The sequence below is a fragment of the Phaethon aethereus genome (assembly GCF_964289735.1).
Source record: "Phaethon aethereus genome assembly, chromosome: W".
In the NCBI taxonomy this organism is placed as follows: domain Eukaryota; kingdom Metazoa; phylum Chordata; class Aves; order Phaethontiformes; family Phaethontidae; genus Phaethon; species Phaethon aethereus.
The window spans coordinates 5,136,355-5,163,867 of record NC_138581.1 but is presented as its reverse complement, the minus strand read 5'-3'; the positions used below and the strand labels follow the sequence as shown (position 1 = coordinate 5,163,867).

At 43.4% G+C, this 27,513-nt stretch overlaps 1 protein-coding gene across 1 annotated transcript in view; it reads right to left on the bottom strand.

The window, feature by feature from the left end:
* Positions 1-27,513, bottom strand: part of LOC309415119 (lipoxygenase homology domain-containing protein 1-like) — a gene marked incomplete at both ends in the record, with an annotated part of 135,085 nt that overhangs the window by 71,945 nt on the left and 35,627 nt on the right. Inside the window, 12 exons of the mRNA XM_082012567.1 lie at positions 880-1,034; positions 1,568-1,868; positions 4,632-4,792; positions 5,948-6,140; positions 6,470-6,666; positions 7,513-7,589; positions 14,439-14,599; positions 17,786-17,940; positions 19,662-19,797; positions 22,169-22,255; positions 23,272-23,432; positions 26,747-26,882. Coding sequence (XP_081868693.1) covers positions 880-1,034; positions 1,568-1,868; positions 4,632-4,792; positions 5,948-6,140; positions 6,470-6,666; positions 7,513-7,589; positions 14,439-14,599; positions 17,786-17,940; positions 19,662-19,797; positions 22,169-22,255; positions 23,272-23,432; positions 26,747-26,882 — 1,920 coding nt within the window. The remainder of the gene's footprint in view (positions 1-879; positions 1,035-1,567; positions 1,869-4,631; positions 4,793-5,947; positions 6,141-6,469; positions 6,667-7,512; positions 7,590-14,438; positions 14,600-17,785; positions 17,941-19,661; positions 19,798-22,168; positions 22,256-23,271; positions 23,433-26,746; positions 26,883-27,513) is intronic.

Sequence of the window (27,513 nt, the reverse complement as noted above, 5' to 3'; positions counted from 1 at the left end):
ATTTCAAACCACAGAATTTCTTCCTTTTGTCATTTACTACAACCAAGAGGTTCATTTATTAGCTGTATTAGTGTGACAGGATGGACCTTGTTATCATAATACCTCAAACATCTTAATGTGATTAACTTGTTGGTAGACTTTGGGTTTCTACTCCCAAGAGCAGAGCTTGTAACATTTGCAGCTTGGAACTCTGAATGAAGAACCATGTGCAGGTTGCAGTATCACCGGTGCCAAGCTCATAAATCACAGCTAACAGCTTATTTAACAATCTTAGGCTCTTTTTTTCTGATCTCAAGTTTTCCACAGCTGCTTATTTTTTCTGTAATTTTTCGTTATTGAAAGTTATTCCGGGCTATAATAGTAGCTTTTTAATTGTTCATATACATTTTAATGGCAAATATTCAATCTACAAGAGATACTGTTTAATTGGATTGAGTTATAATGTAATTATAGCACACCATGTAATACTGCTTTTATTCTCTGACAGGTTGAGTAGAACATTTAGAATTGCATTTGCAATCTAAATACTGACATACTTGAGCTGCCTCACAAATACTCTCCAATATTAATTTAAAGTTCATGGTGCTCAAGTACTCCTGGCAGGAAACATTATTACCAGAATGTTTACAGGAAGCAGATGCAAAAGGTGGCTCCGATGTAGAATTGGTGTTCATCTTATTATTCAAATGGATTTCCCCTGGAAAATGTTTTGAGGCGTTTTGCTTTAAATAATATATTTAAGAAATAAAACACATCTGAGCTTTAAGCTGAAAGAAGCCAAGCCTTGCAGAGAAGAGACTGTGATGCACGGCCAGCATGATAACTGAGAGCGGTCTGCCAACCTTCTGCTCGCTTGAGTGAGTTGAGTTCATGCATTACCTGGCCCTTTTCAAACTTGTTGAGGTTATTGGACCTTTTCAGCTGGCGCTCACCCGTGTCTCCTCTTCCTACGCCATAGATGCTCAAGAAGACATTAGCATCTGTCCCAGCCCCCCACACATTCCCAGTGAGAACATGGACTTCGTACGTATTCTCTGCAAGTAAAATTGGAAAGGCAGATCAGGAAGAGCCCAGAAATTGCCATATTTCATCAGATCCATGGCTCACCGTGAAAGCACGTAGCCCAAAAATGCTGGCACAGTCAGCTTTATGAAAGATTTTGTCTGGAGTTTGTTTGCATCTATCTTAAAACATGAGCAGCTCCATCTTTCTCCATCCCTTGTCATTAGCCATGTAAATAGTTACAGCTTGCTAAACTCCCAGCCACAGTGGTCACTTGTGGGACTTGCAACCCAAGTGCCCCAGACAAGCCTTGGAGAACCCTACAGAAGTCCTTTAGGGTACTCCCATTTCAGACTATCTCCTCCATCCTCTGCTTTAGTTTAACCATTGTCCTCTTCCTCCCCAGAGCTGATCAACCAAACCGCAGTGTAAGCTACACCGCAGACCTGGAGCAATGGGATGGCTGGGAGGCCATAAGTGGTCCTGCAAAACACCACAGTGTGGTTATCATCCTTCATGCAATTGCTGTATCCACACACACCTGCACATTCCCTCTGATATTTACCCTCCAGAGCAGATTCTCCATCAGGCACCAGCTCCACAACAAGCTCCTTATCTCCTTCATCTTTAGCCAACCAGCGGTGTGCCACAAACGTGTAGACATCCATTACTTCTTCCACCTTGGTCTCCTCTTCTTCCTCCTCCTCAGACTTTTTCTTTTTCTTCTTCTTCTTTTTATCAGACTCTGTCATCTTCGTGGCAAGCCGCTTCAGTGTGACGCTTTCCAGGAACCAGCCATCCCCAATGCCTTTCCCGTCATGGCCTATCCGAATCTTATAAATCTTGCCAACATCTGCAGCCTCTCTCTGCCATCAAAGGAAAGTCAGCACCCAGGAGGATATAAGACATCTTAATTTCATAAAGTGCATCCTTAAAAATGAGGAGCGTCGCCTCTATCACCCAAAGCACCTCAACAAAGATAAGATAAATATTTTATGCAAGTTTACCTTTACTTTTTCCTTCCTGTTTTATTCTTTCATACTTTCACCCACCAAATCTCATCTGAACAGACTGAGCTGAAGACATTCAGAGCAACCATGGTGAGAATAGGAACTGAATCCATACTTCCTACTTCTCCATTGCTTTCCTCACCAATATTGTCTCTATGTTGGCATAAAAGGTGAATAAGCCAAAATATCATATTATTTTTTTACAGAATCTCAGTGCCTGAGGTCTTTTTTAAATTAATAACAAGATACACTTAATACGTAGCACGAGGCATGAACAAAGCAAGAAGCGATAATGGTATAGCGAAAAGGCAGTAAACTTGGACTCCTATAACCTGATCTCTGATACGAACCATGGGCTTGGACTGCCCTTCTCCTTCCTTCTCATCTGGAAAATTAGAAAAGCATATTCTCAGTTCGCTAGTGTGCAGAGAGGATACAATCATTAGTGATTACAATGCATCAGTGACAAAATGCTGTATTCGTAAGATTTCAATCTCTCTAGTCAATATAGCAGATACAAAACCTTGTTGGTTTAGATTGCTTGTCCAGATTACTACCTCATGAAGTTGGATGAAAGGCTTTACTCCACGCAATCCTTCAACAACCAATTACTTGTTTCTGATGATTCCTTATGCTGTTAGGCAGTGTTTATGTTATAAAACTTGCAAACATTTCCTTCGGGCTGAAATCTGGCAACTTGGCATATAAGGTTTCAGTCTAGAAGCGTTTTTTTCTATAGCAGATTAAAACAAAATCAATTGCACACAAGATGCTTATCAGAAAACGAAAATTGATCCAGCTGTCCTAGCATAAAGAATGTGTCTTTCCTTATGCTGCTTTGCCCCTAGATTTGCTATAATCATCCTGCATGCTCTGTCTATAACTGATGGCATTTCCTATTAGCATGTAGCTCACACAATCTTATTCTTGCCCATATCTTTCAGTAAATATTCATATCATGAAAGAGGTAAAGGATCTGTCTATTAATGGTTCAGAGCTTCTGCCTTGTGTGCTCATAAAAAAAGTCACAGAAAATGGGCAGAACTTTAAAGTCTGGCAATAAACAGCCAAGAGAGGATATAAACATGGCTATGTAAACAGAACACTGTACATATGGCTTTTTTATAAATCTGATATTGGCTAATAGCTTTTACTCATAAATTTTGGAAAGCTTATTTCCTTTAAAATCAGAGAAACCTAATCTTAGAATTATAGAGTGTCTTAAAAAAGCAAACATTTATAAGACGTTAGTCATCTTAAATCCCAAGGAACTCATTAAAAATTGATAAATATCACTAACTCCATTCTGTGAAGCAAGAAACTGAGGCAGGAGGACGTGAACTGATCTTAAAAATACAAACTACAAAACTGTGTTAAAGCTCTGGATAAAGACACCTGCCTTTGGCCAGTGACAACAGGAAGGATACCCCAGTCTTGATGATTCAGGGGAGCTTCCACGACTAGCTCCAAGTAGGTGCTTAACTGTGTGATGAGATAAATCTCATCCCTGTGGGACTGCAAATTCACAGAGAGACCTAGGCGCCACAGTGCTGAGCCTTATGCTGTGAGCACATATGACAGATGTGCCTTAAATCTTGCTTCCATCTGTGTTTTACTGTCCAGATGTTGACGGCCCCTGTGGTTATGTCAATACAGAAGGATGTGGCTCTGATATGCCACGATAGCACAGCCAACTCCTTGCTCTAACCCCACATCAGGGCAAGAACTAAGACCATTCCTTTCCCCCAGACCTTGGTTTCTCTGGACAGAAAACCCAAGCAAGGAAGCCAGAAAAGAGTGGTGGTCCAATATAGCCAGGCCCCACTGAGGAGAGGACACCCAACCACACTGCAGTGCACACCCACTGCTTAGCCATGTCAGCCCAGGACCTCTTGCTGGATTAACCAGGTCCTGGCTCACACACCGGAGTTTTGCCTGAGGTTTTGCGTCCCTGCAAATACTCTGCTTACTGTTGGGTCGCTCAGAAAGAGGTATGGACTCTGCAGTGTAAACCTAAATGCTGGCCAGACCGATAGCCGCAGGAGTGTGCTGTACACCTCGAGCGCCGTGGCTGTGCAGTGCTTGCTGGACTAGTGCCACGGGCAGTAAAATCCGTGGGGCACTCACACGTTCACAGAAAATACAGCAGTAAACCTCTGCAGGGTTGGGCTGAACAACTTCTACCTGTGGTTAATGGCATGTGTGACCACAGGCAAAGCCAGGAGTCCTTATATTCTGTATGGAGTTTCTTTTTCCCCAACTAGATAAAGAAAAGGAACAATAACATATGGTCAGGCCCAAAATTTAAGCTTAAGGTCTTTTGAGATCTAACATGAGTACCTCCTTTTGAAAGAAAGGGTAAACAAAATTGCTATGAGATCATATTTTTCTATGACACCTTTGCTACCAGTCCCTCAGAAGATGAATGTCACTCCACAAAACTTCCCAAAAGAAATACAAAACCTTCCAAAAATATGGATAGAGGACAGCAGATACCAACAGACCTTGTTGTTAAAAAGTCAACTGTTTTGTATGCTTGGGCCAATTCTGTTGATGTCTCAGTTTTGACTGGTCATTTCTTTCCCCTCATAGAAGCGGTAGCTACTGCCTTCATCATACCTTGAAGATATCTGTGGCTCCCCGTTCAAAGTTGTTTGATCTGTTTTCTAAGATGATCAGTTCGGTTTTGCCTGTCTCTCCATAAATCTGCATGAAGACTTTGGCATTGGTGCCTGCAGCCCGCATGTCTCCAGTAACTACAGACACCTCGTAGTTTATCACTAGTCCAAAAATAAAGCAATTAAATCAGCAGAGAAGCTCAGATAACAACATTCCTTAGGGCTCAGGTTCAAAACTAAATTACCTTGTCTTAACAAATGACCACGTAGCCAACCATTTGCTCTTATCCAAATCAAATGTGAGATAACACAACTCTTCACTGAGGGCTAACCTAATAGTTTTCCTTTTACAAGTATTAAGCCAGTGTCAGAGGGTGCAAAATAGAGCCTTAAAAGGGGATTTCATTTCAGTATTAAATAGAGAGTGGTTAAATCATCTCCTTAATATAATACAAGGGAGGGAGTTACACAGAGCATCCTTTCTCAGGATCCCAAGGCAAATTTTAAGCATAGCCTTAAAATAAAATTAATCTACTGATAAAAGTCAAATAGACAGTAGGGATCTGGTCCTTATTTATCAAACAGCTTCTCTCTTCCAGGCAATGGGGTAATACAGGCAGGACGGGATATGTTCTGGTGCAGGACTGGGGCAGCGGAGCAGGTAAATGTGAAAAAAGCAGAACCCACTGATATTGCAATGAAGTAGTACAGCGCCTTGTGCTGTGTTACATTGTCCAGGATGCAAATTTTTCATAAGATCTCAGGAAATGGAGATGGAAAACTCAGTAATGTTTGTCCAACTGTTTTAGAAAAGAAAAGAAAAGAAGAGAAAAGAAGAGAAAAGAAGAGAAAAGAAGAGAAAAGAAGAGAAAAGAAGAGAAAAGAAGAGAAAAGAAGAGAAAAGAAGAGAAGAGAAGAGAAGAGAAAAGAAAAGAAAAGAAAAGAAAAGAAAAGAAAAGAAAAGAAAAGAAAAGAAAAGAAAAGAAAAGAAAAGAAAAGAAAAGAAAAGAAAAGAAAAGAAAAGAAAAGAAAAGAAAAGAAAAGAAAAGAAAAGAAAAGAAAAGAAAAGAAAAGAAAAGAAAAGAAAAGAAAAGAAAAGAAAAGAAAAGAAAAGAAAAGAAAAGAAAAGAAAAGAAAAGAAAAGAAAAGAAAAGGAGGAGAATAATTTCCTTTGCTCACCAACATAAGCTCTTTGGGACAGGAACTTTTTGGTTTTGGTGTCTAACACAGCGGGGTCCTGATCCTTGAGAATGGTAGTAATACAAATTTAGTCCTAGCTATAAAACAGCACACATTTCTCAATGTGTCTTCTCTTACATTTCTCAATAGGCAGAATCTCACTTGGGTAGACCTCCACCTCCACCCTGCCATCAGCCTCATCTTTGTCGAGCCATCGGTTGCAGGGGAACATGTATTGCCTTCCCTGGACTGGAACCGTGATCTGGACACTGGCCAGGAACCAGCCAGACCGGAGACCCACATTATCATGTCCAATCAGTATTCGGTTGATCTTTGAAAAAGCAAAGAAAAGCCAAGAGGGCAGGGAAAAAACCCAACACAAAAGAATTTACTTAATACACGTCTCCTTCCCCTGGCACCCTGTTCTTCCACTGTGATCATGTAAATAATTTATATATGTATTTAGCTATAAACTTAAAACACTTTTCACATGCCAGCATGTACACTAGACTGTTGATGTAATAGTCTATACAAAATGTATTTCTTAATACCTAATGTAAAGGTCAGAGATTCTCACATCATATTCAATCCTGAGCATCATATTGATTCTGAATTCAGACAGTCACACAAAGTACAGAGCTACCTGTCATTAATTCTTACCTTCCCAATATCCATCGTATCTAGAGTAAACTCATCCACTCGACCACGTTCAAAATAATTGCCTAGATCATTATCAGAGACCAAGAGAGGCTCTTTGCTGGAGTCTGCTCTTTCACCGTAAAGTTTGATGAAAACTTTGGAGTCTGAGCTGGCACCGGGGATATCTCCTGTCTTCACACTGATATGATAACTGACATCTGAAGTGAGATCAACGTACAAAACACAGACATGTGAGTGGCATTTCCAATGCTCAGCCAGGCAATTGGCTTCAGAGAGATATAGGGGAGGGGGGCTCCAGCCACAGACGCAGAAAGGACTTCACTCCTCCATTCATGCATCTTAGGACCACACTGAATAAGCTGTCATACCTTGGAGTTATTCACCAAAACATGAGAGATGCAACAGATATATTAATAAGCAGAAAGTATCCTGTATTCCTCCCTCTCACCATTAGACTATTACCAAGCCATAAAAATGAGCTTAGGCAAGTGAGGTGATTTCACCCTTTTTTATACTTAATGATTTATAAAGTCAATAGCTTTGACTTTTTTTTCTAAAACAAAACAAAAAACATCTCAACCTGAGCTGTATGAGTACTGTTTTTTAAAGAAAATTGCAGTATTAGAGCCCTGGTTCTCCAGAAAAGGACAGTGTAATCTTTTTAGTGATTTTCTTCTGGGAACACAACGTTATTTGACGGAATTTACTCTACTAAAGCAGTGGCAATTCAAAATCCTGCAGAGAAAGCTATACAAGAAAGCAATTCTTAAACAAATTATGACATTAAAGATCAAAGTTTCTTTCTACATATATAATGTTGCAATTATTCTCTTTTATGCAAATTAATCCCATTTCTAAACTAGGATTTAAGGGTCAGAGGCATTTCTCCCCAAGTGACCTACTGCAGCTTCTTGCATAAGAATGGCAAAAAAAGCCCGGTAGATTTACTGTGAACTGACATGAATCATTAAGTAGAATAAAGCAAGTAAATACATGCATACACAGCTCAAACCCAGACCTTCTTTTTTCCAAGCTAAACTCACTTTTTAGCATTGGTGATTCCCCAGCAGGCACTAACTCTCGGACAATCTGACCATCATCCTCATTTTTGTCAAGCCATCTGGTTTACAAACAGAAGTAAGTTACCTTTGAGTAATTAGGACCTATTAGACCTTTCAAAATCCAGGCTGGCTCCACACATAGTAAAAATCCACACCACAGTCAAAAAGATATTTTTTACAGGGCTCGGTATCTCTGTTAACTTTGCAGAGCTTGACCAGTCCCTATAGCAGTCGCACTTTAAACCTCAATTTTTCCAGGAAGAGAGACCATGAGTGCCCTGCTCGCAGCAGATAAGCATCTGCTGTGATGTCCATCTGTCTGGAAAGCACAAAATCCATAGCCACAAGTTATTCCTGTAAGTGGGCAGTCTCTGTAAGTTAAAGCATTAACCTTCATTGACCAGAAATACTTGCCACCTTTATTACTAGCTGCCTTGATTACAAACTTTGTAGCACCTAAGTTACTAAAATCCCCCCTTTTTTTAGTGTTTGCTTACTCAAGTCTATCATCACTTTTGTCTTCCTTACAGACACGTATTTTTTCTCCACCAGGAAGGGGATGAATTTTGTTGTTCCCATTTTCAGAGCTGGCTAAGTGGAGGCAGCTGACACCAGCAAAAGGATTTCCTTTGTTTCTCAGCGTTAATCTAATGATCCAACTAGACTAATTGAGAAAAAGAACCAGGGACAAAGCAAAAGATCATAGCGTGATCTCACGGGGAAGAAAAATCTGAAAGGAAAACAGAGGGGAACCAATTGCTAACCTGGTAACCTTCACAGCTGCTCCTTCAGCCTCAGGGATGAAGGAATTACAGCCTCAGCCCCACCGTACGCCATACGGAACCGCTGTACCACCACAGCGAAGGCCCTGGCAGAGGTTTCGCACTCTCCCCATCAAACCCAGACTGCTGCAAGCACTCGGGAAATTCCTGTAAGCATCTGCTTGGGGTGAGGCTTCCCACAGTGGTGCACTGGGGCCATTTCAGTCCCCAAACACCGCGTCGTGAGAGCAGGCACGGTTTCCAGAAAGCCCCTTGTTCCCAGGTGCAGAGCTATCTGCAGCAGCATCCTGTGCAGTTAAAAACATCGCTGGAAGCCAGTGGGGGTGAACGAAGGACAAGTGAGCAAGCGCTGGCAGGTCACGCAGGGTATTGAAGTCGCTTTAATAATTCCCAGAACTAGAAAGAGAAAAAGAAATCCCCAGAAACTGTTTCTTTTTAAAGGTGCCCACACAGCTACGTGAATGACACCAGACCACAGAAGTCCTGCTTCTCAACAAACACGCGTGGCACAGACGTACTGCAAGCTCCCTGCAACGTCGCCGTGCCGCGCGCGCTCGCCTTGGCCGACCCTCACACCAAAAAGGAAGGCAGCTCTCTTCCCATCTAAGTTTCCACCTTTGATGTTGCTGATGAGCCAGCACACATGGAAATCGGCAAATGACCCTCATAACAGGGATCCGGGGACAAATGCCCACGGAGACCTGGATCAAACCTACGGTATCTTGCTGGTAATAAGCCAGCACAGCTTACTGTCGTGATGAGTTGGACTCACCAAAAACAAGAAAACAACAAACACAAAGGAACCATGCAGAAAACCAGCACTGGGAGAGAAATCCAAACATGAGCTAGAGCTGGCCGGTCCCAGCAGAACTAGCAGCAAAGCCCCCATGCAAAAGAGGTGCATACAGCCCCACCTCAAAGACACACCTCTCCACCCCCAGGTCTCCTCTAAGCTTTGGTGGCTTGTCGGGTATGCAGTCTACCCCGTATTCTTCCCTTTTGCTCTGTAAAGCAGGTGGCCATGTGCAGGTGGCTTGAAAAGTGCTAAAAGCTAAGAGGGTCGGCATGAAGGTGCCGAACACGTGAACACGAGATGATCACATGAACACCATGTCAGGGCATCAGGTGTGGTGTTGTGCCTCAGTGGAGGCTGAGAGGTGTAGAGGAGATAGAGGAGCAGAAAAAGCTGTGGGGAAGACCATGAAATTGATGTCAAGAACTGAGCAAGGGTGGAGTGCAAGGAGAGCAGAGGAGCAGCATGCCAAGACAGCATGTTATCTTAAGAAAGGAAGCCTTTATTGACGTTTTGGGGTTGGGGGATTCTTTTTACCTGTTAGAACTGGTGCTTAATACCTTTGCATCATGTAGTTCTTGATGCTGGCTCAGGATTCACATCCTTGGACAGGTATCCAACGGCTAGGGGATCACATCCTCCCAAAAGTTAAGATGCTTCTGTATACGTGGATGTTAACTGGGAGGACCCACAAAATTCGAGCTTGAACACCACCACCCCACGACCACTGAATTCAGCACGGTCTTCAGGAAGGCAGAAGCTCACAAGGTAGACACTCTTCTGCTCTCCTGTTGCTGTTTTTTGTGTCCTGCAAGCTGCTGTTTATGGTGCCAGTGTACATGCTGTTGTTTTCTGTCACCTTTGCCATTGCTGATGCTTTAGGGAATCATGGGATGAATTTGAGTGAAACACTTCTGCGTCAAGGTGACAGGACGAAAATACATCCCGCAAGAAACAGATCTCTGTGTGCAGCATGGAAAATGATAACGGTTTTGGCAGTGAGTTTGGACAAGAAAAAGTAATCCAAAAAGGAGGACACATGCCTAATTAAAGAAATTCCCTCTACCAATGTTGGTAGCTACTGATGGCAACAGGAGTATGTCTTGGACTGGAAGAGTAAGAGGAAGGTTTATCAGCAGAAGTGGATTAAGGCTCCTTACTTTGTTTCAGCCAAGTAAATAGCTAGAAGTGGCAGAAACACTATCTTCTCAATAAGATTACTTCAACTAGTGACAGAGGAAGTATTTGGATAAGTATTTTGTTCCTTCCCTTCAGCACATATGCTGCAATATCCTAATTTTACTTCAATGTAATTCCAATAGTATATCACTGAGCAGCAGATTGCAACCAGGGGTTTATAGTCTTACACTGAGCACAAATGGACTGGCACATTATAAACACATCAGGCTGCAGAAAATAGAATTTTTCAGTATAGTGGCATCATATTCCTAGTACAAAAGGCCTGTCAAAATCTTTTATTTTACCATTTTACCAGAGCTTCCATACAATTTCAGTGCATGTAATTCACATGGCACTGTGGGTTTTGCAAGGGTGTAGTTGTGTCCTGTATCATGTACTTAGTTCTAAAGAGGTACTGTATGCCCACTAACCCAAAGCAGACACAAATACGACACGAAAGTCACTTCAGAACGAATTTCTAGAGGATCAGAGAGTCAGGGAAGCACTGTGGGAAAAAAATGGTATGACATCATACATAGCATTCAAAATCCAGTAGATGACACCTGTGTGCAATTAGAATGACTAGGACATCCATTAGATCCAGAGATACATATTTGTGTGTGTCTGTAAAAATAACCTATGTGTGAATACGTGTAAAATAGATAGACATTTCAGTCTATTTTTAGGCAACAAAAGGAGGTTCTCTGGATCCCTTATGCAATGATCACTTTTGGCATTTAATTGAATAAGTGTCCTTTCACAGGAGCATCATCCCATTCATGGTCTGTCTATTGTTCTTCAAAGAATTAACGATGTTCCCTTATGCTTGTGCTGGAGAAAAATTAGGATGGTGCAGTCCCTATGCTCAGAAAAAAACATAATGCAGTATCATTGAAGATTTCATTGGAGCTGTAATGATTTATAGCATACAAAATTCTATCCTATCATGAACTCATGACTTTGCCTGATTGAAAATTCATTTCTGTCTGGGATATAAATATTATGAAAAATAGGCTATTTTAGAGAATGTCAGCTAGTCCATTCCTGGACTTCCACAGAGCCTTGAGAGAAAATGAAATCTGAAGAACTCAGTTCTGAGCTTCAAAAGAGTTTGGTTCCAGTTCTGGGGCGAAAGGCAAACTCCTTCGTTTTGAACTCTCCAGCAGTATTCACAATCACAATACCTAAACCGCATCAGGTATGATAAGGTATAAATGGTTCAATTATGCCACTGAATGATTCAGTGTTCAGTCCCTAAAAGCATGGATATTATAATGTCATGTGGTCATAAGGGAGGAATAATACTCCAGTGCATCCAAATGATGTCCTAGTAATTCTGCAAATAATGCTTGGAGAAGTTACTTGCATTTACTTCTTGCAAGCACAGATCAAACGACCGCTTTAAAAATCACTGAATCTAAGAGGAGCTACAAGCTATTCCCTTTACAGCCAACTGTTTTAAGAGTTGAAAGCACAGGCCTGGGAGTCATTATTTCTCGATGCTCTTCCTGAATCTGACACAAATTCACAATTAATCCACTTAGTTTCTCTTTATCTCTGCTGGCTCCCTTGTACAACAAAGACAGTTCTTCTCATAGAGCTCTTGTAAATATTAGGTAATATATGTTCCTATAAAGTAATAAAAGAGCTTTCAAATTAAAAGACAAAATATAGCCATGCGTATAAATATGTAAATAACAAGAACACAGACTTCAATGAGTTATATTCAATGAAGATCTATAAGGATATCCTACAGACATTAGTTATAGTGGTTAGCCAGTTCCTTGCTATAATATTTGCTCTCCACACGCTTGTACAGCCTAGTTTTTACAGAGGTAAGAAGCCTGTGAAGCTTTCTGCACGGGTGAGATGTGTTTCTGCAAGAAGGTATTTTGTCTTCCATCTGTCTCACAGTAGCAGCTAGGCAGCAGAAAGTCAATGGCGTAGCTTTCAATAAGGACACAGCAGCAGAAGTTGTTTTCTCCAGACCATGAAATTATGCTGTGTAGAAAAGTGGAAGTTAATCAGGTCTTGGAGGTGAAGGCAATGAGAACATCAGCATGTCCACTGGCTGGCCACAGACAGGCCAAGCAGAAATAGAATCTTCCCTTGTGTCCCTCAGATGGAGTCTCTAACTAACCTCACTTGAATTGCCTCACTAAAAGAAGGCCACTACTCTTGGCCGAGTCTTCTTCAACATCTTGGCTCTGAAGAAGCAGGCCTCCCTGAGCACCTGCCAAAGCAGCGAGGACATAAGCTGTCCTTGGCCTACAGGACTGGAGGGGAACATCCAAATGCTGCAGGTCATGGAAACATTTATCCCTCACATGGAGGATGCAGTGGGTGAGCACCTTCACCCTCAGATATCTCCAGACTCCATGACGACACCCGTATACTGCGATGATGCCCCAGTCTCTCAAGAGACACAGGCACCAAAGATAGCGAGAGGGATCAGCTGTCCCTGTGTTTGGAGGTGATCAGTCATGTTACCTTCTCAATCTGAGAGGAAGAGATAATGTTGGCACAAGGACAGCAAACAAAGCCACATGAACAACACTGGTATCGCTTGGAAAAAGAGACATTAAGAAAGATAAGAAGAGTGGAATTCCATCACTTTTGACTTGAAGCCTGAATGCACCCCAGGAATATCTTGGGGATAAGGTCCTGGGTTTTCTTTCTCCCTCCTTTTTCAGTCCCTGGCCTGAGGGGAATGCCCTGTGGACTCTGATGCTTCTGATCCACAGGTATAAAGCTAAGGGGAAGGGAGTCATCACTCCAAGCTGAGGGAATACACCCAGTTAAACAGTCAAGCAAGGAGACAATTCAAAAGGAAATCTTCAAAATGAGCCAGCTGCACAGAGCAGTTAGGACACAGAAATATTGCTGAGGAGTCTGAGCAAAAGAGCTCTTCACGTGGACACTTCATGTCCAAGTGAAAACCTAACTTGCTTGCTTAACTCAGTAAAACATATGGTTGTTAAATATGTATCAAGAGGCAGCAACGACAACGTGGTGGTTTGTTCTTCGAAAAGGGAGAGACTGGCTGGCTTTTCACAACCAAGATGACGTTGTGCCTGCTACTCCGTGCCGTCTCCCTGGTGAGCTTGCTCTCTGACATGAAGCGGCTTTAGCAATGCAGAGAGGCTGGGGCTGGCTCCTGTTTTGTGTTTGGCTGACTCCCCTCGTTATCGTGGAGTTCCTCCTGATTTACAGTGACAAGAGACAAGTAACCAGCTTAGAGGTTTTACCTTTGTTTGCAATTTAAAAATAATTGTATTTGCGTTTTACGATTCCACTTGTCCCCCAGGAGATGACTTTTTAGAACAGGTACTTGATGTTGCTAAATGGAGCTCAGTGAACTTCCATCCTACAGAGTGGACATCCTGGGAGGGCAAGTGGGACTTCACAGGACACTGAACTACACTGAAGTTCGTCTCTTATGTTTTCACCTAGTTCTCTCTAGTTTGTGCTGCAACGTTGAGGCAAGCCCTAGTTAGTGCCAGGAGAGATGATGCATCTCATTCCCCACGGGTAGCGTCAGTACAGCACATTCTTTTGGCCACTTGATTGTCTAGGAAAGAGAATAATTCATTTATAACTCATTCAAAAGGATAAGTGACAGCCCTCTGCTCTACCGCTATCTCTATCTGCAAGACAGGCATTTCCTTCATGCAAGGAGCTCTCAAGTTGGCAGCATAGCGATTTTGCGTTCTCCCAACACAAAAAGAACATCCCATCGCTCCTGGAAAGATGGGATGTGCATGTGAGGAACCAGAACCTCGTCCCGCACGTGCAATAAAACTAGCAGATTGCAGCGGATTGCAGAGCGCGTTTCTGCAGCAGGCAATCACAGTGACACTGGGTGTGGTACTGGAAGGTGGCATTTTACCTTTTGGAAATTCTCTGTATTACTGAGCTAATTGCTGAGAAGTTCACAATTCAGATTGCTGTTTGTTTGGTAAGGGGCGTTAGTCATATCTTAAAACTCCCAATCCACACTCTTTGCTTTCAGGCTTAGCAAAAATAACTGAATGAATGAATAAAAAGGATGAAGCTGTGCTCAGAACATTCCAGTCTTGGAACAACAGCTAGGCTCTTCAAAGTCTGGCAAATGCATAGATGGAGGCATAATTTGCAAGCATTGTTTCCAGTACCTGTAGCAGGGGAATTCCACAGCCTCACTTTCTGGCTGTCCTTCTTCCCTCACTATCACTTTGGCAAGGTACCAGCCACTGCTTCCTCCTTTGCCATCATGCCCTATCCTCACCCTCCTCACCTGCTTCAGCGTTACTGCTTCAACGAAGAATTCATCAGCCTTTGAGAAGGAGAAGAAAAAAAGTAAGGCAATATTCCTCCTTAAAAACAAACAAACCAAGCAACAAAATTTATTATTGCAATCCAACCAACATCATCAGCATGCTGCAAGATAATTCTTCACAAGATGAAGGAGAAAGTCTGAATTAATTTAGCAAAGAATGAAAGCTTGAATACTTGTGCTAGATGTATAACATTAGATTTACAAATATATGATCTGCCAGCATTTTAAATCTCCCACATCATTGCATGCCCTCCACAACTGCAAAAAAAAAGAAAAGTAACGTGATTATTAAGAAGTTCGTACAGAGAAGGAGGAAAACCAAGTTCAAACCCCAGCTCAGATGTCAGCTTTCTGGGTAACCCAGGGCGGGTACTTCAGACCAAATCCATGGAGGTATTTAGAGCTACAGTTCAAAGACATTACCCCACATTAAATTCAGGCGACATGGACTACTGAGCACAATTTAACTCCAGCCATTTCCTGGCATGCAAGCATCACGCATGGCTGCACAGGGGTATTTCCAGCTGCTCCATGAGTCGCCTTCAGAGGTTGGTGTGAACCTAACCCAGATGCTAAATACCTTTAATATTCCACAAGACACATGAATTTTATATCTTTGTTTGTTTGGTTTTTTCCCTGGAAAAGGGCTCAAATCACCAGCCTGCAGATCAGCCTACGTTATGGCCCCTCAGGAACGGAGCCCTGATGGTGCTGGGAGCAGCAGTTCCCAACGGCTGAAGGAAGAGAGATATGCTGAAAGAGCGAGTTACTCCTCGGGGAATCAGGCCAGACAACTATCTGTGGTAGATGTACAGGTGCACATGCATGTACAGTAAGCACCTGTGTAAACGTATTTCTGAAGCATATAATATCTATCTGAAACAAATATACATCTGAAACGTATAGCCCAACAAACACAACTGCCGTGGTTACCATCTGGCTGAGATGCATCATTAGGTAAGAGAAAGCTAATCAAACACTGTGATTCATTCGTTCTTCGTCTCTCAAAAGCCCGTGAAGCACATACAGTGGTAGCATATATCCAGCTAGCTCCCAGAAAGCATGGTGACAAGGCACTGTTTATTTAAATATTTACATTTGTTAAAACGATCGTGATATTTTCCGTCATTCAGGACTCCAAACTGACCTTTAAAGTAAAGACAACTAAACATATTACCACTGTTTTAAGTGTTAATGATGTGCTTACATACACGAATGGGTGTTGCTTACATAAACGAATGGGTGTTTCTTACATACACGAATGGGTATTGCTTACATACTCAAAAGTGAATCGGGATTTAAGGTATCAAAACCTCACTGAGTCAGTCTAAGTCAATAAAGTCTAATTCATTAGGCCTGATGTTCGTCTTGCTTATTAATGGCTGATATAAATTAATGAGTAAGTAACTAAATGGAACTGCAGCAGAGCAAACACCTAATTTAGAGGCCTCTTTAAATTTTACCTTCTATACAGGCTGTTAGTTTGCATCGGCAAGCAAACTTTTCAAGTTAAATTGGTAATCAAGGTACTATTGGTTTAAGTGGCTGTAGATTAGAGACCGCACTGACTAAGCTACATTTCTTTTTAACAGGGTATCTGAGTTAATCAGTGTAGATATACTCATTCAGTCGCTTGAACATACGAGCTCTAAATTTGTCAGGATCAATCCTTAAACAGCTTCCAATTCATTCACCAGCTTTCAGCTCCTCATGCTAAAAGAGAATTTTTCATTAACAGATTCCAGTTTTATTTATATAATGTGGATACTATTAATCACAAGAATTTATTTCCAAAATTATTTTTCCTATTTTTTTTCACCTTCATGCGAGTTACCCTACAACTCCTTTTCGGGAGTAAAAATAAAATAGTCATCATCTGTCTTTAAAATAATTTTGTCTTCTGTAAACCAAACATCTATTTTAGGAACTCCATCGAAACGGTCTTCAAACCACCACAAAAACGTGACTTATTTAGCTACCATTTTGACAAAACAAGACTTCACCAAATGACAAAATGCTGTCCGTTACAGCTTGGGCCTACCTTTTAAAAGTAAAAAATCTATAATGTAAGTGCACAGGCAAAAATATGATGTTTGCAATATCCATGTCTGCAAACCTTTATATCATCTAGAAGCAGAATGGATTTTTCCACTATGTAAATGCCACGTGTTTCCACAGACAGGTCTTACAGGCACAAGAAAACTGATCAAAGTTCTTTTAGTCTAAAAATTCAGTGATTTCAGTGAAGAACTGGAAATTCTGGACACTTAAAGGCAAATCCAAAGTGTTAATGCATATTTCAGAAGCCTAAATTCAATGGTCAATTTTGAAAACCTGACCTCCTTTTATCCTCATTTTCTTTCCACACCAACTCTTCAATCAAATAATGACACAAAAGAGAGGAAATCTGCAGAGTTGTGTCATCAGCTTCTCAAAGTCTCCTCCAAGAGATACTGATCACATTTTACCAGTCTAAGTTGGACCCTAGAGATCTGAATTTGCCATATAATTGAATATATATTAAGCATATATATTAAGCAGGTTGACCCCACAGATCAGATCAGCTTTAACTACAGTTTGACCTCTTCATTATCTCCAGCTTCCCATAGAACAAGCTCAGTCTTCAGTTCAGGCCATTTCCGCCCCCCTCCATTGAGGACATGGGCATACAAAAACGTGTTGAAACATAGATTGATAGTAAGACACAAAAATTGAGAGCAGCACCGTTAAGGGGATACTGGAGGCAGTATAAAGGAATCTCACTAGCCTTTTGGTTCTGATTTTCACATTAAATAAGATGCTTTTTCTTCCTTTGCCCCAGGAGCCAAATTTTTGCCATGTTGGAGGGAGGGGAAAAGGCTCCCTCTTGTTCTTGGAAGATGGGCAGATTTCCTGGAAGACTCCCCCAATCTGAAGATGCAGTTTCATGAGTCAATACTTAGCTGGGGAGCAAACCAGGAGACTCTTATGAGCATACCAATGTCAAGAAAGGGCATGCTGTCCCTGCCCTAACCCTCCCTCCAGCAACCTGTTATGATGCTCTGTGGACATGATTTATTTCTCCTCACTCCCAAACTGGCAGGGAAATCAGCCAAGTTTGCAAATGCACATCTCAAAAAAAACAGATCTACAAACCATCACACACTTTAAAACCCATCTTAAGGAGGTGCTGTGTGAACTTACATTGCCTTTTTCAAATTTATTGACAGTGTTGATGCAGTTGTAGAGAACACGTTCTCCCGTGTCTCCCTGGTCACCAATGAGGCAGACAAAGACGTTGGCATCTGTGCCACTCCCACTTACCATCCCAGTGCAAACTGTCACCCGGTATTTTATTACTGTGGAGACATAAATTAATAAAAAATTTCATCAACACGATTAATTGCCATTTAAATTTACTACATTTTCCACAGACTTGCAATTAATTTTAAGTGTTCATACTTCCAGCTGAAGCTTCTGCTGACTTATTGACTTTTATACTTCAATGTTATCACTAGGAAAAGAAAAAAAATAAAATAGAAAGGCCTGAAATGTTAAGAAAACCCATAAAAACCTCTCCAAAGAAGCACATAGAAATGCCATCCCCTTCGGGTAAAACTTCATGAGTTGGAGTGCATAGCCTCCTTGGGGCCCCAGCCCTCCTACCTCCCTTCCTGCCTTCCCAAGAGGGTCATGGTGATGGGGGACCTTGTAACAACATGTTTGGGGAGAAACATCATTTGCATCACCCAGGGGCATGGCAGTTAGACAAAGAGAGCTAAAGAGGGCCGAGCACTCAGGGACCTGAGGAACGGACTTTTCATGTTGGCTTTATGTGGCAGGACAAGCTCAGCTGGTCCCACCTCCTTGGGACCCTCATAGTGCAGAAGGCTGGGTCACATCTTGTCTCCTTGTCACCTTTGAGGTCTTTATTTAGGATTTTGCTGGATGGATTTTGAGCTCTCACCTTTCTCCCCCTCACCCCACCCTCATTTCTGCCCTCCTGTCCCATTGTGGGGAGAATTTCCAGAATAAATTTCACAATGAAGAACCAGCCCACAGACCAACCTTCAGGACAGAGACCTTTTTCTCCTCCCTCCTAAACCCGCCTGCAAGCCCAACACATGGGTGCTGCATCTCACCTCCACTCAGCACAACCGCTCCTCACGGAAAAGTGCCTGCATTTGAACTCAAGCAGCCCTCTCCATGGTTGATTAAAAATACATTTCAAAACCAAGTTTATTTACATTTTAATAACATCTGCAATTACAATTACTCTTCCACTTCTGAGGAACTGCTCAGCTGCATGCAGATCACCGAGTTCATCAGAAATTTCAGAAACCAGGGGACTTGTGATCTACAGAGTGTGGAGCCCCACTGGGTGCTTTGGTGGAAATAAGAAAAAAATCCCGATGGCCACCTTGAGATAGTCTGCTCTCCAAAATTCTCCCTCCATGTACATTTAATTCTTGTGACACAAAGTCAAGACGGAAGTGGCCACTTAAAGAAGCCAACACAAGTTCTGTGGCTTTCCTTAATTAAACATCCAGTGCAACCATAGTTAACCCAGTAAGTATTTCAGATTGCTCACACGTACTGTGAGGATGCCTATGCTCTTGCACAACTGTTCTGTGCAACTTCCTATACTGTTATACATATCGCTGCGTAAATGTGCATATAATTAAATAAAACTTTAAAGCCCCAAAATAATTGCTAAATTTTAGATTGCATTTCAGCTAAGCTTGCTTTACATCAACAACCCTTCAAACCTGGCATTTCACATTTTAAGGGAGACTGGAAAAAATACAAGTTTGAAAAAAAAAATACAGCTCTGGAAACAATTGTGCTGCGGACAGATCTCTCCCATCTCCCACCACAGAGAAATCTGCTCAGAATAAGAGACTGGGATTTCTGAGGCTTCGCGCAGCTAATGATGCACACAGAAAATACTGCAGAGAGAAAGTGCCAGAAAGAGAAACTAATTGAATTGCATCGGTCTGCCTGTGCATACCTTCCACAAAGAGGGTTTCTTTCTATTCAGGTCCTAAGTGAGCCCCTGCACGGAGCCCGTGGCTCTCACCTGGCATGACTTCAGTCACTAGAGATCCCTCCGCAGGGAGCTCCCGCACGATCTCATTGTCATCTTCATTTATATCTAGCCAGCGGCCACAGTTGAACGAGTATTTTTCTTTTGTCAGCGTTTTCAGCAGAGTTACCTTCATTAAAGCAAAACACTGCGTGAGTTCAGAGGTTTAAAGACAAAAAAGCAACAAGCTCCTGACAGGTTTTTTGCCTGAGAAGCACGAGTAGGTAGCAGCAGAGAAATAACACGCATTAATAACAAGACCTTCTTTCAGATTCGCGCACTGCAGTGATGCACAGAGCAAAGTCTGTCATAGCCGATGGCTTTTCATTCCTCCTTTCTCCAAGAGCTCCATGGTGTTGTGGAAGTTTTGATGGATACCGTGGCTCTTAGTAACTGCTCGTCATATACCACTGTATAAATCCACAGGGCAAATCATGGATGGTTCTTGCACTCCTGGTCCCCACAGCTCAAAAAAAGTGCATGGCATATTTAGAAAACACCCAGAAAACGGCAACAAGAATGCGCAGAGATCTGCAGTAGCTTCCAAAGGAGCAATAAGCAAGTAAGGTAAGGCTCTGCAGATGGCTGGAGAAGTGAGTGAAGAGAGGGTATGATGAAGGTCTACAAAATCACAGGTGGTATGGAGAAAGCAGAGGGAGGTCAACTATTCACCCTACTGCTACAAGAAATACAGGGCATCAAATGATGCTTGTAGAGCAAAGTTCAAAGCAAACAAAAGTTCACAGTCAACCTGTGACGTCCTTGCCAAACGCTATTACGGTCACTAAAAGTTTTATTGTTCAAGGGGAGACTGGAACTTTTAAACAAATAAATGCAAGAGAAACCTCCTAAATGCTTCCTGTTTAGTAGATCTATTCAGGAACTAAGTCTCCAACTGGAAATAGTTGAAAGCTGGAAGAATATTAGTGGGAAGTATCATAAGTGCTTGTCCTTTTCTTACTGTTCTCTAATCATGCACTTACGTGACACAGGAGAGAGGATGTTGGGCTAGATGTACTCCTGGCCTGACCACTATGGCTGTTCTTGTGTTCTTGCAATAGAAAATGGAAGTCTGCCCCAACATGACGCAAGCCTGATGTGAAATGTCAGGAACAAAGCATGTTAAGGCTAAATGGAACTTAGGCTTCATCTAAGTTCCTAGATGCTAAAATGGATGCACAAGCGATGGGATTCATGTGCCCTGAGCCTGATGCGTCTGGAAAACAGCCTGGCTGTATACGGGCAGATTGATTTCATGCATCTTCTCCAGGCTTGCTTAGACAGTTTGGCCCAAGGTGAATCCTACACACACTGTCAGATCCCTCTTGTCCTCCCTGAACACAATTTTTGTGCAGGAAAAAAAGATACCCCAGGGAAATGTATAGCTATGGAAGGCCTAAACATTCTTGCTCATCATCTGTGAACAAATTAAAAGAGGTGATTGCAGTGGCCCAAAGTCTGACCAGCACTCTCTTTTTGATAAAGACCACAGCCAGACACCTTCTCCCACCATATGGTGAACACCACTTGATGCCCTCTCCCCACTGGAGGGGCCTTTGGCTGTGTATGCTTTCACAGCTCCCTGACAACGCAGGAGAGCAGGATCTGTCCAAGCACATCAGAGACACACAAGAAAAGTCTGTGAGTGGTAAATTGTGATTTATCATCACAGTTATTTATGGCTGTGGAGCAAAGCATATGTTTTGGTTAAGTGCAGAGAACATGTCCCAAGCTCTGCAAGAATATGGGTGAAGCTTAGAGATGAACTTGCTGCCTTGTAGACCCAGGCGAGGGCTGACAGCATGGTAATCATTGCTGGTGGAACAAAGGAACAAAGCGGCCGAAGATGAAGGGGATCACGCTTTATTTCCCAAACAGCTCAACGCTGCTCTCTTCTGCACAGTCTCCATGGGCTCCTCCAGTCTGCAAGTGTCCGCCTCCTGCAACGCGGTGGCAGCCCTTCAGGGCAGGTTGTACTCCACTGTACAACAGGTCGCTACCACAATCAGTTTTTTGTTATGACCAGCCTAAATAGGCCATAGAAGGAGTGGGTTTGCCTCTCTGTATAGTAACTATGGCTAAGAGTAAGAAGCTTCTGAAGAGAAAGGGAACCCCCCCTGATAGCAGTGAGGGGGGACTGCAGTGGTCTGATGGTGGAAGGATGGGGAAACGTGCTTTTCATCATCGATCTGGGATCTTGGGAGCTGCCATTTACCATGGCTCTGAGCTGGGCTGAACTGAGAGAGACAGGAAGGAGAAGGAATTTCCTCCCGAAAAACATGCAATGAAGCCTTCTCTCCCCACATACTTTTGCAAACACTACAATGTGCTCTCTTCACATCCCGCTTTCATGTAGGACTCTCATGTCCACCCCTTGGCCAGTGCTGTCTGGAGCGGGAGGCACCTCTGACCACTGCACATCACACTTCCAGCTGGGGAACATAGTGACACACCTCTGTGACCAGTCTTGGCTTTTCAACCTTCCCTTGCTGTCCCCTCACCTTATTCAGATGCCAGCCAGCAAAGGGATTTCTTTTCTCATGCCATATCCGAAGCTTATAAAATGTACCCAGATCAGGGAGCTCGATCTATAGAGGGGAAGAAAACCACACCGTTATCTATTTCTGTAAGGCAGCAAAGCACGCACACAAAGGACACCTCTCAACATCTTTTAAGAGCCAAATCAGAGAGGAATCAAAAACTAAAATAGAAAACAATTATGTTCTTTAAAAGTAATAAACCCTACTCTGCAAAGACAGCTTGATGCTTCTCTTTTCAGCAGAAGAGAACATATAAGTTGAATCCAAACACTTCTGATCATGAGAACTCCTTGAAAATGTTCCTCCCAGTAAGAACTAAGGCCAGTTGTCAAGCTTCAGCCCTTTCTCAAACAGGGTCTGCAAAGCACAGCCATGCTTCCTCCAGAAGGCATTACGGCTGCTGGTGCAAAAGGGGTACGTGTTTTGGTTACAGCCATGCGTTAAAATCCTTTGTTTCTCAATATTTCTGTGACCAGTCCCCAGTTAACTTCTAAATATATTTGTTCCTAAACACAAGAAGACCCTCCCCAGCCTCCAAACCCAACGTGCTGTTTGAGCTCAGCCCTAAACATACATGGAGGCTCACATCCAAGGAGACTGGAGACCAGATCACTGATGAGAGGAAACACCGCTGCTAATTCTCCTGTAAATAGCCAATACCCATTTTGGCACCGGGGGAAAAAATAGGTAAATTATTAGCTGTATTTCCTTTAGAGAGGCATGGTCTAAGTGGGTGGAGCAGTCTATAATGTGAGTGGGGTAGTGCCTGAGGGGAAGACTATCTGCTTCAGGACCCACAAAGCAGATGTGGTACTTATTACCACCATGACTTGAAGTCGTCACCCCCGAGCACCCAGGAGCACCAGCTGGTGCTTGGAGAAGACGAGCCAGATCCACAGGTAGGGAAATCATTTGCAGTGCCACCAAACTGGATGACTTCACCTCTGCTTCAGAAGAATCTATTGAGGTAAAGATCTCATGCTGGTGATTTTCTGTACAGGGCTAAAGCTAATGCCCTGGAAAACAATACCAAGACAAATTTACCACTAGCACAAGATTCATACCATGAACTTGTCAGTCTGTCCAGTTTCGAAGTTGTCTGAATTGTTGTCCAGTTTCATCTCATCTGACTTCCCCTTGTCTCCATAAATCTGGAAGAAGATGGTGGCGTCTGTCCCTGCATTCTTAATATCACTTGTCCAAATCCACAGAGACCAGGGGCTTTCTACAAAGAAAAGTTCAAGACATTTTGTTTAAAAAGTAATTTTTAAAAGTGTCCTGGTAAAAAACATAATTTTCATTCTTTCCCCTGGTGGTAGAGAGGGCAGGATGGTGCGAAAGAAGACCAGGATATTTTATCTTTTTCTGCACAAACATATCAGCTGCTATAAGACATACAAGAATAAGATTGTCTGGAAATATAATTCTGTGTTTCCATTTAAAATTAAAACCATAAGTCACCAATTTCCAGGTGAACCATATTCTACTGTGTCATACATTACTAACAGGGTAATCCAGGGATGTGCTCCATCTCTGTAGTTTCAATATACTTCTCCAACACCTAAAATTCTAGCTTCAAAGATCATTTTAAAGCCAGGGAAATACTGTCAGCTTTCTTTTTGTCAATGAGAAACAGTTTCCAGGTACTTGCATATGGCGCAATGCAGCTCCAGGTAGCTCCTAAAACTTGCTGCAGATGATCTGTGTCTGGAACAAGGAGGAGATGGACACAGCCACATATCACTTTATAGAATCTTTGGCTTGAAAGGGACCTTTCAAGGCCATTCAGTCCAACCCCCTGCAGTGAGCAGGGACATCTGCAACCAGAGCAGGTTGCTCAGGGCCCCGTCCAGCCTGACCTGGGATGTTTCCAGGGATGGGGCATCCACCACCTCTCTGGGCAACCTGGGCCAGGGGCTCACCACCCTCAGTGTGAAAAATTTCTTACTTCTATCTAGTCTGAATCTGCCCTCTTTTAGTTTAAAACCATCACCCCTTGTCCTGTCGCTACAGGCCCTGCCAAAAAGTCTGTCCCCATCTTTCCTATAGATCCCCTTTCAGTCCTGGCAGCTGCAGTAAGGTCTCCCCAAAGCCTTCTCTGCTCCAGGCTGAGCTAATGAGTCTTTACCCTGAACTAATGAGCCTTCCTGAAGCTAATTACCCCACTTATGCCTCTTGCAGGACCGGCACAACGCTCAGGCATCCTGGTTTGGAGCCCGTTCAGGTATCTCTAGCCAGGCCGCATCATGTGGGGCAAAAATGCTCAGAGCAATCTAAAGATACTTTTCAAAAGTTTTAAACATCTTTAAATGCCTCAATCTCACCTGACTTCAGTTAGCACATGCGTTACTCCAAGTGACATGCCCAAAGGTTGCGGCAAAGCTACAAACTGAATTTCTGTCTCTTGAGTCTTCACCCAACATTTTAACCGTAAGAGCAGCCCACCTGCAGCAGCTTTACATTGGTTTTCATATCAGACGATGGTTGCGTATGTAAAGGTGACAGCATTTTCTCTAAAGAGCCCCTCATCTGCATTCTTTATTGATAATAACATGTTTCACTTCTGCAGGCCTTGCAGCACCTACAGGAGAGGGAACGGGTTTCTTTCCCAACTCAAGCATCAGCTGAATTATTAACAAATCCTAATGAAAGAATTGCTAAACCTTTCGGCATGCCCCAGCCCACATAAGCACGGCTTGACCTTCAGAGCTCAGAATGAATATAAAAATACAGTGACATGCATATAAATTAGATTTTTACTGACCTACTCAGCATTTAACTGTAAAAAAGAGGCGAGCAACCGCTATTAAAAAAAAATGAGGGGGAAAGGAAACTCTCTTTTAGAAAAAGTTTTGCCCTTTGTTTAATAATATACAAAACGTTGATGGCCGCTCCCTTCTGAAAAGGACCAGCACGCTTTATCCGAGCAGAAACCGAGCCAAGGCAGGTTGGCACGTGGCAGGCCATACAGCAGCCTGCTCCCCCCGGGGAAAGGAGCACGGGCGCTTCGGACACCAGGGCGTCCCTCGGCTGCCTGGTTTGGCCCCCCCGGCCTCCCGCGGCAGGGAAGGAGCGACGCGGGCGGGGAGGGGGACCGGGGAACTGGTACCAGGATTAAATGCTGACAGAGGCTGTCAGGGAGAAACCACGCAGGGGGAAAGGTGGGTGAGCTAGGTCTGCGGCTGCTGGGGGACACCAGGCATTTCCCCAAACACCCGTCATCATCCTCGCTGGGCACGTGCCCCTCTTTCCTCCCGCTTCACATCAAGGGATCCGGGCAGTTTGGAAATTCTCGGAGCCAGAACAAATATTCCCCAGGGCACAAACACCAGGGAGTGCTAGACTTGACACAACAGTTTCCAGGATAATGTTTGAGATAAGGGGGAAAAAAATTTAAAAAAGACCAGGAATAAATACAAGCTACGCATCGAGCTGCAGTCGGCTGGGGGAACGGCTTGCAAAGGCTGCGCCGGGAGCCATTTCGCCATGGATACCCAACGCGAGGTTGAACCGAGCTTCGGTCAGCTCTGCAGGAAGGGGCAGCCCTGCACGCACGGGGAGATAGGCGAGCTGACATAATAGGTCTTTTCTGACTCCAGGTCTTCTGCTTCTGTAATCCGGCAGCTAAAGGTCACGGATTTCTCAAGGCTAATGCTCTCTATCTCCTGCACTGCAGCAGCGGGGGATTAGCCTGTCAATAACAATCAGAGCTGATAATAGAGGGTTAAAGGTTGCAGATGCTTTAGTTAAATGGAGCGAGTGAGAGGCACAGTGTGGGTATAACACTGACTAACGTTTAGATAAAGCTTATTTAAATGAACTGCTGTTTAAGCAGGAGCCCACCCGAAGCATTCGGATTAAACTGTACCTATTATCTTAATTAAAGCATTCCGCTTTCATGTACAGGCTGGCGCAGGCAAGACGGCAGCGGTCCGTCTTGGTGCAGATCCAGCCAGCGAGGCTGGGCGCTGGAGCCGCGCGCGGACGGATGGACGCGCCGCTACGCTGCCGGCCGGCCTCCCTCTAGAGAGGAGGCTTCACGTGCAGTGCTCATGTGCCTCGGGAGGCACGTTTGGCAGCTGGACAGGACTAAGAGCTGTTTTTTTCCTCTAAGGCCAAGAGTAAAAATGTTGAAGCTAGAGGGAAGAGTTTGGTTTTTCTTCCTGTTTTCCCCCAGGTTTGTCTTTTTATTGTATTTAGGTTTTGTTTCCATCTAGAACAGGGAAGCTTTGCTTCTGTAGTGATAAGAAACGTAGCCTGGCTTTTCTGCAAAGGTGAGATGGCACCTGAGGCAGCCTGAGCCCAGTGAACCTAGGAAGGCTGCCAGGTCCAATTTCTTCCCTTAAAAAAATGAGTTCAAGTCTTCAAAATATTTTAAAAGTTTCATTTTATACTCCCCAAACCAGGTTGTTCAAAGCCGCAACTCATGCAGGACTCAGTTCACTTGACCATGGGTCTACCCATGTCATGTCGCATGGGTGGCATGCAGGGTGCTTTCACACGGGGGGTCACAGGAGGCTCCTGGGCACTTGTACCTACTTTTGAGTCTTCTCTGGCGCAGAGAAACCATTTCATAGAGCTCCCGCTCAATGAGACCATCTCCTTCATCTTCATCCAGCCATTTCCCACATGGGAAGGTTTGCTCAATGCCGGTGAATGGGCAGTAAACCACCACCTAGGAAAAGAGACTGGGAAGGTGAGTTTGACTGTTCTGTTACTGGCTGTCCACAGGACCTTGATACTGAAAAGTGAAGCAAAGACAGAGCCAGAGATCTTGGTCCTGCTCTCAAAATCGGGTTTTCTGGGCCAACATGAACTGGGCTGGTTGCACGATTCCCAGTTTGGAGTAGATCTAGGATCCATCCATCCTGTTCCCACTTTTCCAGAAGTACACCAAAATGGGTCAACCAAGAAGAGGCAAAACACTACCAGAGGAAGGGAACGGGAACAGGCAGTGTGGCTGCAGGAGTCAACGTCGTGTCCGTGTGCAGCACACGTCCTGCACACGCCAAGGCACAGTAGGGTTTTGCAAGAAACATGAGATACAAAAAGCCTTCAAATGCATCCGAAGCTGATTTTGCTTTCCAGGAAAACGACGTTTCCTCCCAGCTTCAGGGTAGGCAGCTGCCTCACTCTCCACCCTCCCATTAGCCCCTGCTGGTCTCATACACGATCTCACATCACATACTGCTCCACTACCTCCCGATAACAGCCACTGTTTTTTCCCTGAGTTCCAAAGCAGCATCTAAAAACTTCAGGGAAGTCTGAATACAGATGATAACTTTGAAATGCTCAGCACAACCCGA